The 12,637-nt window shown below is 40.8% G+C and overlaps 1 protein-coding gene across 2 annotated transcripts in view; it reads left to right on the top strand.

Annotated features, from left to right (window-relative positions):
• Positions 1-11,862, top strand: part of LOC131746051 (protein argonaute-3) — a 130,327-nt gene extending 118,465 nt beyond the window's left edge. For both annotated transcript variants that reach the window (XM_059046998.2, XM_067011662.1), the window contains 2 exons: positions 10,649-10,848; positions 11,402-11,862. In XM_059046998.2, the coding sequence (XP_058902981.1) occupies positions 10,649-10,848; positions 11,402-11,510 (309 nt within the window). In that variant the 3' untranslated portion in view covers positions 11,511-11,862. The remainder of the gene's footprint in view (positions 1-10,648; positions 10,849-11,401) is intronic.
• Positions 11,863-12,637: the final 775 nt, after the last annotated feature.

Below are 12,637 nucleotides of genomic sequence, written 5' to 3'. Positions count from 1 at the left end.
AAACTCTTCAAATATTTTCTCAGTCCCTTTCTTTTTCTCTTCTTCTGGGACCCCTATAATTTGAATGTTGGTGCCATTTAACGTTGTCCCAGAGGTCTCTGAGACTGTCCTCAGTTCTTTTCATTCTTTTTTCTTTATTCTGCTCTGCAGTAGTTATTTCCACTATTTTATCTTCCAGGTCACTTGTCCGTTCTTCTGCCTCAGTTATTCTGCTATTGGTCCCATCAAGAGTATTTTTAATTTCATTTATTGTGTTGTTCATCGTTGCTTGCTTCCTCTTTAGGCCTCCTAGGTCCTTGTTAAATGTTTCTTGCATTTTCTCTATTCTGTTTCCAAGATTTTGGATTTTTTTTTTTTTTTTTTTTTTGTGGTACGCAGGCCTCTCACTGTTGTGGCCTCTCCCGTTGCGGAGCACAGGCTCCGGACGCGCAGGCCCAGCGGCCATGGCTCACGGGCCCAGTCGCTCCGTGGCATGTGGGATCTTCCTGGACCGGGGCACAAACCCGTGTCCCCTGCATTGGCAGGCAAACTCTCAACCACTGTGCCATCAGGGAAGTCGCTCCGTGGCATGTGGGATCTTCCTGGACCGGGGCACAAACCCGTGTCCCCTGCATTGGCAGGCAGACTCTCAACCACTGTGCCATCAGGGAAGCCCTGGATCATCTTTACTATCATTCTGAATTCTTTTTCTGGTAGACTGCCTATTTCCTCTTCATTTGTTAGGTCTGGTGGGTTTTTACCTTGCTCCTTCATCTGCTATGTGTTTTTCTGTCTTTGCATTTTGCTTATCTTACTGTGTTTGGGGTCTCCTTTTCGCAGGCTGCAGGTTCGTAGTTCCCGTTGTTTTTGGTGTCTGTCCCCAGTGGCTAAGGTTGGTTCAGTAGGTTGAGTAGGTTTCCTGGTTGAGGGGACTAGTGCCTGTGTTCTGGTGGATGAGGCTGGATCTTTTCTTTCTGGTGGGTAGGTCCACGTCTGGTAGTGTGTTTTGGGGTGTCTGTAGCCTTATTATGATTTTAGGCAGCTTCTCTGCTAATGGATGGGGCTGTGTTCCTGTCTTGCTAGTTGTTTGGCATGGGTGTCCAGCACTGTAGCTTGCTGGTCGTTGAGTGAAGCTGGGTCTTGGTGTTGAGATGGAGATCTCTGGGAGATTTTCGCCATTTGATATTACGTGGAGCTGGGAGGTCTCTTGTGGACGAGTGCCCTGAAGTTGGTTCTCCCACCTCAGAGGCACAGCCCTGATGCCTGGCTGGAGCATCAAGAGCCTTTAATCCACATGGCTCAGAATAAAAGGCAGAAAAAATAGAAAGAGAGAGAGAGGGAGGGAGGAAGGAAAGAAAGGGAAAGAAAGAAAGAGGATAAAATAAAGTAGGATAAAATAAAGTTATTAAAATAAAAAATAATTATTAAGAAGAAAAAAATTTTAAATAAAAAACACACACAAAAAAACGGGACGGTCAGAACCCTAGGACAAATGGTGAAAGCAAAGCTATACAGACAAAATCTCACACAGAAGCATACACATACACACTCACAAAAAGAGAAAAAGGGGGAAAAAATAATATATCTTGCTCCCAAAGTCCACCTCCTCAATTTGAGATGATTCATTGTCTATTCAGGTATTCCACAGATGCAGGATACATCAAGTTGATTGTGGAGCTTTAATCCGCTGCTCCTGAGGCTGCGGGGAGAGATTTCCCTTTCTCTTCTTTGTTTGCACAGCTCCTGGGATTCAGCTTTGGATTTGGCCCCGCCTCTGCATGTAGGTCACCTGAGGGCGTCTGCTCTTCGCTCAGACAAGACAGGGTTAAAGGAGCAGCTGATTCAGGGGCTTTGGCTCACTCAGGGCAGGGGGAGGGAGGGGTACGGAATGAGGGGCGAGCCTGTGGCGGTAGAGGCCGGCATGACGTTGCACCAGCCTGAGGCGCGCTGTGCATTCTCCCGGGGAAGTTGTCCCTGGATCACGGGACCCTGGCAGTGGCGGGCTGCACAGGCTCCCGGGAGGGGAGGTGTGGAGAGTGACCTGTGCTCGCACACAGGCTTCTTGGTGTCTGCAGAAGCGGCCTTAGCATCTCATGCCCGTCTCTGTGGTTCGCACTGATAGCCGCGGCTCGCGCCCGTTTCTGGAGCTCCTTTAAGCGGCGCACTTAATCCCCTCTCCTCACGCACCAGGAAACAAAGAGGCAAGAAAAAGTCTCTTGTCTCTTCGGCAGCTCCAGACCTTATCCCGGACTCCCTCCCGGCCAGCTGTGGCGCAGTAGCCCCCTTCAGGCTGTTCCCGCCGCCAACCCCAGTCCTCTCCCGGCTTCTCACCGAAGCCCGAGCCTCAGCTCCCAGCCCCCGCCCGTCCTGGCGGGTGAGCAGACAAGCCTCTCGGGCTGGTGAGTGCTGGTTGGCACCGATCCTCTGCGGGAATATCTCTGCTTTGCCCTCCGCACCCTGTTACTGCGCTCTCTTCCGTGGCTCTGAAGCTTCCCCCTCTGCCACCCGCAGTCTCCGCCCATGAAGGGACTTCTAGTGTGTGGAAACCTTTCATCCTTCACAGCTCCCTCCCACTGGTGCAGGTTCCGGCCCTATTCTTTTGTCTCTGTTTATTCTTTTTTCTTTTGCCCTACCCAGTTACGTGGGGGAGTTTCTTGCCTTTTGGGAGGTCTGAGGTTTTCTGCCAGCGTTCAGTGGGTGTTCTGTAGGAGCAGTTCCACGTGTAGATGTATTTCTGATGTATCTGTGGGGAGGAAGGTGATCTCCGCGTATCACTCTTCCGCCATCTTCTCTCTTCTGTTTCTCGCTGTTCCGTTCTAACGTCCTATTCTTCCCTCCTACTCCTTCCCTCCCCTTTTCTCTTCCTCTGTGTATGACTGTCTCCTCTCTTTTACATACACAAACATACAACACAGCTGCAGCCATTCTAAACTACTTTTAGGTAATTCTCTTAAGTATTCTGTCCATGCTGCTTCCTTACTTTAAGTATTTCTTCCCTAACTTACTCCTACTCATCCTTTAAGACTCATCTCAGACATCAGCTCTTCCCAGTAGTCTTTCTTGTATCCTTCCCCAAGACAAGTGCCCCTCTCTGCACTGCCTGAGCACCCGATGCATACCTTTCTGTTGCACTTATTACACAGTATTGTAATCACGCTTTTGTTTCTCTCCCCTTTCCACTAGTCTATAAGGTCGCAAAAGACAGAGGTTATTCAATCAGCAGATATTTATTGTATACCTCTTAGAAGATAGGTGTTGATACTAGGTATGTGGAGTGAACAAATAACACAATCCTTTCCTCTTTTAGTTTATTGGGGGAGATTTATTAAGTAAGTCATCTCACAAATACATACTTATAAATTGGGTTAGGTGCAATAAAAGGAAAGTAAAGATAGAGAGACTTCAGTGCGGAACTGATTTAGATTAGATTGGGAGATCACAAAAAGCTTCCCTGAGAAATGACATTTAAGATAAGATTTTGAGGAATGAGTAGGAGTTAACCAAGCCAAGAATGAGGAAGAGGCACATATACAGGCCCTTTTGGTGGAAAAAAATTTGTCCACTGAAGGAATCAAATGGAGGCTGCTACTGCAGCATGAGAGTAAGTTAGAGAGGTAGCCTAGGCTGGACCCTATGGGCCTTGTTGAGCAAAGATAAGGACTTGGATTTAGTCTAAGTGCATTGGGAAGCTATTAAAAGACTTTAAACTAGACACTAACATAATTAGATGTGTATTACGTTTTGTTTTTTAATTCACTCTTATTTAAGTACTGTTTGTACTGGGGAGTAAGAGTGATATTGAGGACATCAGTTAGGAGTCTGTTAACATAGTCCAAGCAAAAGATAATGGTGGTTGGGACTAGAATGGTGATGGGAGAGAACTGACTGAATTGTAAATAGTTAGGACTTTAGCCCTGTGTCTTCTCTGTGCCTGAAATGCTGTTTCCCCTGGTCTTACAAGCCCTCCTTATCATACAGAGCTCACTTCCATGTCTCTTTCTCAGAGAGATAGGCCTTCTCTAACCATGGAATCTAATGTAGCCACAAACATAGTCCATCTTCCATGCTACCCTACATTTTAATTCTCTTGATAGCCCAGTTGCTGATGGTTTTATTTATGTGCTATCTGTCTCATCACTGGAATGTGTGTCTTATTCATTACTGTGTGCCCAGAACCTGATGCAGGACGTGGCATATAGTGAGGGTTCAATAAATACTGAATGTGTGAATGTACAATATATTATACATGCATTATAAACATACAAATTTGGGGGAGGTAGGATTTGATAGTAATTTGAACTTTATCCCCAAAATCTTGCACAGTGTCTGAAAAATGATAAACAAATATTTGCTAACATACGAGCTCATCTGTCTCTTTTCTCCTTTGCCACTGCCATTTTCATACTTCATACATTCATCATCTCATACCAGCACTAGTGCAGCAGCCTCCTAATTGCTCCCCTTGCTTTTAGTCTCTTCCTGTTTTCTTTTTTTTTCTTTTTTTTTTCCCATGGGGGTGGTGGTGGTGGTGTTTATTTAAAGTAAAAAAAACCAGTTCACCCATTTCTCCCACCCCTGCCTCTGGCAACCACCAATCTGTTTTCTGTATCTTTGACCGTGCTTTTTAAATTATTTTTTGTGGGGCTTCCCTGGTGGCGCAGTGGTTGAGAATCTGCCTGCCGATGCAGGAGACACGGGTTCGTGCCCCGGTCCGGGAAGATCCCACATGCCGTGGAGCAAATAAGCCCGTGAGCCATGGCCGCTAGGCCTGAGCGTCCGGAGCCTCTGCTCCGCAACGGGAGAGGCCACAACAGTGAGAGGCCCGCATACCACAAAAAAAATAATAATAAAAAAATAAATAAATAAATTATTTTTCGTTCATTCATTTTGATTCCAAATATGTGGCATTTGCCTTTCTCTGTCTGACTTATTTTACTTAGCATAACGTACATTTATATATATCACAATTTCTTTATCTGTTCATCCATCGATGGACACTTAGGTTGTTTCCATATCTTAGCTATTGCAAATATTGCTGCAATGAACATAGTGGTGCATACTTTTTGAATTTGTGTTTTTGTTTTCTTCAGATAAATACCCATAAGTGGAACTGCTAGATCATATGGTATTTGTTTTTAATTTTTTGAGGAACCTCCATACTGTTTTCCGTAGTGGCTACACCAATTTACATTCTCACCAACGGTGTAGGAGGGTTCAAAAGGGAACTCTTATGCATTGTTGGTGGGAAAGTAAACTGGTTGCAGCCACTATGGAAAACAGTATGGAGGTTCCTCAAAAAACTAAAAATAGAGTTGCCAAGACTTCACTGGTGGCACAGTGGTTAAGAATCTACCTGCCAGTGCAAGGGACATGGGTTCTAGCCCTGGTCCGGGAGATCCCACATGCCACGGAGTAACTAAGCCCGCGCACCACAACTACCGAGCCTGCATTCTAGAGCCTGCGAGCCACAACTACTGAGCCTGCGAGCCACAACTACTGAGCCCACGTGCCACAACAACTGAAGCCCACACACCTAGAGCCCACGCTCCATAGCAAGAGATACCACCGCAATGGGAAGCCCACACACTGCAATGAAGAGTAGCCCTGCTCACCGCATCTAGAGAAAGCCTGCACGCAGCAACGAAGACCCAATGCAGCCATAATTAATTAACTAGTTAATTAACTAATTTTAAAAAATAATAATGAAAATAGAGTTGCCATATGATCCTGCAGTCCCATTCTTGGGCATATACCTAGAGAAAACTATAAATACAAAAGATACATGCGGGGGGCTTCCCTGGTGGTGCAGTGGTTAAGAATCCACCTGCCAATGCAGGGGACACAGATTCGAGCCCTGGTCGAGGAAGATCCCACATGCCGCAGAGCAGCTAGGCCCGTGTGCCACAACTACTGAGCCTGCGCTCTAGAGCCCGTGAGCCACAACTACTGAAGCCCGCATGCATAGAGCTCGTGCTCCACAACAAGAGAAGCCACCACGAGAAGCACGTGCACCACAACAAAGAGTAGCCCCTGCTCACCGCAACTAAAGAAAGCCCACACACAGAAACAAAGACCCAAAGCAGCCAAAGATAGAGACAGACAGACAGATAGATAGATAAGTAGGATAGATAGATAAATTTTTTAAAAAGAAGGAAAGGAAGTGAGGGAATTTAGTAAAAAAAAAAGGTCCATGAGGGACTTCCCTCGTAGTACAGTGGTAAAGAATCTGCTTTCCAATGCAGGGGACGTGGGTTCGATCCCTGGTCGGGGAGCTAAGATCCCACATGCCATGTGGCAACTAAGCCTGTGCACCACAACTATTGAGCTCTCACACCTCAGTGAGAGAGCCTGCATGCCACAAACTACAGAGCACATGCACTCTGGAGCCTGTGCGCCACAACTAGAGAAAGAAAAACCAGTATACCACAACAGAGAGAAGCCCATGTGCCACAACTAGAGAGAGAAAACCTGCGCGCTGCAACAGAAGATCCCGCGTGCTGCAACTAAGACCTGACACAGCCAAAAAAAATAAAGAAGATAAATAAGTTATATAAATAAATATTTTTTTAAAAAAAAAAGAAGATACATGCACTCAAGTGTTCATTGCAGCACTATTTACAATAGCCAGGACATGGATACAACCTAAATGTCCATCAACAGATGAGTGGATAAAGAAGATGTGGTATATATATTACAATGGAATACTACTCAGCCATAAAAAAATGAAATAATGTTATTTGCAGCAACATGGATGGACCTAGAGATTATCCTACTAAGTGAAATGAGTCAGAAAGAGAAAGACAAATACCATATGGTATCACGTAATGTGGAATCTAAAATATGACACAAATGAACTTATCTACAAAACAGGAATAGACTCACAGACATAGAGGACAGACTTGTGGTTGCTGGGGGTGGCGTGGGTGATGGATTGGGAGTTTGGGACTAGTAGATGCAAACTATTATATATAGAATGGATAAACAACAAGACCCTACTGTATAGCACAGGGAACTACATTCAGTATCCTGTGATAAACCATAATGGAAAATAATATAAAAAATATATATATATGTATAACTGAATCACTTTGCTGTACACTAGAAACTAACACAACGTTGTAAAACAACTATACTTCAATACAATAAATTTTTTTTAAAAAAAGTTCCCAGGGAATTCTCTGGCAGTCCAGTGGTTAGGACTTCCATGCTTCCACGCAGGGGGCACAAATTCAATCCCTGGAACTAAGATCCCACATGCCCCACCATGTGCCCCAAATAAAAAACAAAAGTTCCCTTTTCTGTCATCACCAACACTTGTCATTTCTAATCTTTTGGATAATAGCCATTCCAACAGGTATGAGGTGATATCACATTGTGATTTTGATTTGCATTTCCCTGATGATTAATGATGTTAACCTTTTTTTCATGTGCCTGTTGACCATCTTTATGTCTTCTTTGGAAAAATGTCCATTCAGATCTGCCCATTTTTCAACTGGATTTTTTTCTTTTGCTATGAATTGTATGAGTTCTTTATATATTTTGGATATTAACCCCTTATCAGATACATGATTTGCAAATATTTTCTCCCATTTAGTAGGTTGCCTTTTTGTTTTCCTGATGGCTTCCTTTGCTGTGCAGAAGCTTTTTAATTTGGTGTAGTCCTACTTGTTTATTTTTGGTTTTGTTGCTTTTGCTTTTGGTGTCAGATCAGAAAAAATCATCACCAAGACATATGTCAGGGAGCTTATTGCCTATGTTTTCTTCCAGGAGTTTTATGGTTTCAGGTCTTACATTTAAGTCTTTAAACCATTTTGAGTTAATTTTAGTGTACACTGTATGGTATAAGGTAGTGCTCCATTTTCATTCTTTGCATGTGGCTGTCCAGTTTTCCCAACCCCATTTATTGAAGAGACTGTCCTCTCCCCATTGTAAGTTCTTGCCTCCTATCTCATAAATTAATTGATCATATATGCATGGTTTATTTCTGGGCTCTATTCTGATCCACTGATCTATCTATGTGCCTGGTTTACCATACTGTTTAATTAGTATAGCTTTATAATATACAGTCCCCAACATACGATAGTTTGACTATTTTGTGACTTTACAGTGATGCAAAAGTGATATGCATTCAGTAGAAACTGTACTTCAAATTTTGAATTTTGATCTTTTCCCCAGCTAGTGATATACAGTACAATACTCTCATGACGCTGGGCAGCAGCAGCAAGCCACAGCTGCCAATCAGTCACACGATCACAAGGGTAAAAAACTGATATACTTACAACCATTCTGTACCCATATAGCCATTCTGTTTTTCACTTTCAGTACAGTATTCAATAAATTACATGAGGTATTTAACACTTTATTGTAAAATAAGCTTTGTGTTAGATGATTTTGCCCAACTATTGGCTAACATAAGTGTTCTGAACACGTTTGAGTTAGGCTAGGCTAAGCTATGAGGTTCGGTAGGTTAGGTATGTTAAATGCATTTTGACTTAGGGTATCTTCAACTTAAAATGGATTTATTGGAACATAACCCCATCGTAAGTCAAGGAAGATCTGTATAATATTTTATTTCTTTTTCTTGGCTAATTTCACTGGCTAGGACTTTCAATAACTATGTTAAATAAAAGTGGTGAGAGTGGGCGTCTTTGTCTTGTTCCTGATCTTAGAGTATGATTGAGTATGATGTTAGCTGTGGGCTTGTCATATATGGCCTTTATTATGTTGAAGTACATTCCCTCTATACCCGCATTGTTGACAGTCTTTATTATAAATACTCAAATGCTTTTTCTGCCTCTATTGAGATGATCATAGAATTTTTATTCTTCATTTTGTTAATGTGGTGTATCATATTGATTGATTTGCAGATGTTGACCCATCCTCACATCCTAGAATAAATCCCCCTTAATCATGGTTTATGATCCTTTTAATGTATTGTTGAATTTGGTTTTGCTAATATTTTGTTGAGGATTTTTGCATCTATGTTCATTAGGGATATCGACCTGTAATTCTTTTCTTGAGGCATCCTTGTCTGGTTTGGGTATCAAGGTAATGGTAGCCTTGTAAAATGAGTTTGGAAGAGTTCCCTCCTCTTCTATTTTTTGGAAGTTTGAGAAGGATTGATATTAATTCTTCTTTGAATGTTTGGTAAAATTCACCAGTAAAGCTGTCTGGTCCTGGACTTTTATTTGCTGGGAGGCTTTTGATTACTGATTCAATCACTAGTAATAGGTCTGTTCAGATTTTCTATTTTCTGCTTCATCATGATTCTGTTTCTAACCCATCCTCCATATTACTGCTGATGTTACTTTTATAAAACCCCTAATCTTATTACACCTAAAACCTCTCCTGTTAAAAAAAAGCTGTGCAGTGCTTTCCCTGCTGCCTACAGGTGAAAGTCCAAATTCCTAAGCATGTCATTCAGTCTGATTCCAAATGTTCATTTCAATTTCATCTTTTCCCCCTCGTGCCCCATATTCTATTCATCCTAGTCTATTAGCTATTCCCCAAATATGCCATGAAATTTTATGCCCCCATGCTTTTGCTAAGGCTGTTCATTCTCTCCAGTGTCTCCTCACCCTACCCATCCCATAATGGCCAAATCTCACTCATTCCCCTCTTGGTGAAGAACTCCCAGGGCTCACCCTCACAATTACTTTCTTTGGTATTTTCATATAGGACTAAGTACCAGTAGTACTATAGCCATTTATTAGTTGTTTTATAATTATAGATGCTCTATTTCCTCTACTCCTCTACTGAATTATGTTTCCATTGTTTTGACATTGTTTACTTTTTTTTCTTTGAATTCACAGTCCCTAGCATAGTGACTAATACATAGGAGCTCAACTAATGTTCTTATTTTTTTATTATGGTAAAAAACACATAACATACAATGTACCATTTTAACCATTTTTAAATATACAGTTCTGTGACATTAAGTAATTTACATTTTTCTGCAGTCATACCACCTTCTATCTATGGAACTGTTTCATCTTCCCTGATACTCTGTACTCATTAAACACTAACTCTCCATTCCCACATCCCCCCAACCCATGGTGATCACCATTCTACTTTCTGTCTCTATAAACTCGACTACTTCAGGTACCTCATATAAACGAATTGTACAATATTTGTCCTTTTGTGACTGGTTTATTTCACTTAGCATAACATCATCAAGGTTCATCCATGTTGTAGTATGTGGCAGATTTTTCTTCCTTTTTAAGACTGAATAGTATTCCGTTATATATTTATGTGTGTGTGTATATACACATATATATGTATATATACACATATGTGTGTGTATATATACACATATATATGTATATATACATATATATGTATATATATGTGTGTGTATATATATGTATATATACACATACATACACACACCACCTTTTATTATAAATTCATCCATCAGCGGATACTTGGATTGTGTCCACCTTCTGGCCATTGTGAATAATGCTGCTTTGAACCCAGGTGTGTAAATATCTGTTCCAGTCCCTGTTTTTACTTCTTTGGGATATATACCGAGAATCAACTAAATTTTTTTATTGATTATTAAATTAGGATATATTTTGCTAATGTACAAAGCTTGTTTCTTCACTTATTCTGTGGTGAATATTTATTTAAAAGTTTAGAAATGAGCAGAATATTCCGTTGCCTTCTATAGGGTACCAGCCGTCCTTCACACTATCATGTTTTATGGGATGATAACTGCTTTACTGCAGATGAACTTCAACTGCTAACTTACCAGCTCTGCCATACTTATGTGCGCTGCACACGATCTGTTTCTATACCTGCACCAGCGTATTATGCTCACCTGGTAGCATTTAGAGCCAGATATCATCTTGTGGACAAAGAACATGACAGGTAATATAAAAGCATAACAAATACAGATTCTCACCCAAATCCAAGTATGCTCTGTGTGTTAGGATTTTTGTGGGAAATTTCTTTAAGTGTTTACATGTAAGTATGTGCCTCTCTCTTTACCATAAAGTACTGCCATTTAGAATTAAAGTTCCACAGGCTGTTAGAAGAGTCAGTGATCCAAATGAAAAGCTATGATAGAACTGACTGCCCAAGATGAGGGTTCCTATTAAAATGTGCAGTCTGGGCTTATTAGTAATAGTGTGATGTAGTGATTTTGTTGCTTTACCATATTAATTCAAGGGAGAGATTATTGGTAATAAAAGTGATATATACAGACAAAATTATAGGATGTCTTGGATTTACTTCTAAATAGTCCTGGAGAGGTGAGAGAAAGCAGAATTGGCCTTGAGTTAATAATTATTGAAACTGGATGATGGACATGTAGGAGTTCATTATACTGGCCTCTTTTTTAAAAAATTTTATACAAATATTTTTCAGAATTATTACATCAGAATAGGGTTTGGTTTTGTGTTCACTGCCACCTTTCTTACAGTGCTGAAGGAAGTCACGTTTCAGGACAGAGCAATGGACGAGATCCACAAGCTCTTGCCAAGGCTGTACAGATTCACCAAGATACCTTACGCACAATGTACTTTGCTTAAAAAGTCTAAGAATATTCTCTGAGAGGAAGAACTGGAAGATGAATCAACATACAACTTATGTTTCCAGTGGAGTCAGCTGAGTGGGGATGCCTCCAGCCATACAGAAACCAACACTGTGGGGGGGCCAGAGTCTGATCTTTATGTTAATACGGAAGATTGTTTACTTCATCAAGGAACACAGCACCATTATGCAATATGAAACCAGCCAACTGCTTTTTTGTGCGGTCTCCTGTAGGAAGTATCGCAATCATTTTGTTTTCACTTTCTTGTAGTCTAACCCTTTTAATGCCTTTACCTCAAGTTGCTTGGCAGCACAACTCTTTGCAAAAAAAAAAAGTAAAGAAAAAGTAAATGATGGTTTTTTAAAAAACACACCTATATGAATAATCAAAGTTATTGTTCACAGTTATGTGTGCAAAAAATGTGCATTCATGTATTCTTGTAAAAGTTATCTGTATATTTTACTTATATACCTGCATACTGCATATGCATATATATCTGGATCTACACTGATAATAGATATATATGTATCTCTGTATATATTTTATAGTTCATTCCATTGGGGAACTTTCTTTCCCTTTTATTATCCTCCCACCACCACTATGATTTCTCTCTCTACCTCCCTTGCCTTCATCACCTACATTTGTTTTTCCCTGATGCTACCAGTAACATTCAGATGTTCATGTATCTGGTTCATTTGAATATGAAGCATGGCAAACTAGATTTTTATTTTGCACGCCCTACTCCTGTCTTGTCTCATACATAATTCTGAGTCCTCATCTCTTGGTATTGCTTTCTTAAGAAACTATATATATATATGTGTGTGTGTATATATATATATACACACACACATATATATATATATATGTACACACACACATATATATATAAAAATTATGTTTTTGTGAGAGTGAATGTCTGCCCCCTCCTGCTCTCAACTTACATTTGCCGTTTGTGCAATGTGTACATAAGCAGTAGCAACCTAAACTATTCTTTTTCTTTAGTGAGTTTGTTAAAGCTGCTATAAATATATAAAAAAAAAAACACAACTTTGTCAGAAGTTGTAACTCTCTCTATATATAAGTGATATGTATTCTAAAGTCTTCTGTTTCTATGTGTTATACATG

The sequence above is a fragment of the Kogia breviceps genome, chromosome 1 (genome assembly GCF_026419965.1).
Source record: "Kogia breviceps isolate mKogBre1 chromosome 1, mKogBre1 haplotype 1, whole genome shotgun sequence".
NCBI lineage: Eukaryota > Metazoa > Chordata > Mammalia > Artiodactyla > Physeteridae > Kogia > Kogia breviceps.
This window is presented reverse-complemented; position numbering and strand designations above follow the sequence as displayed.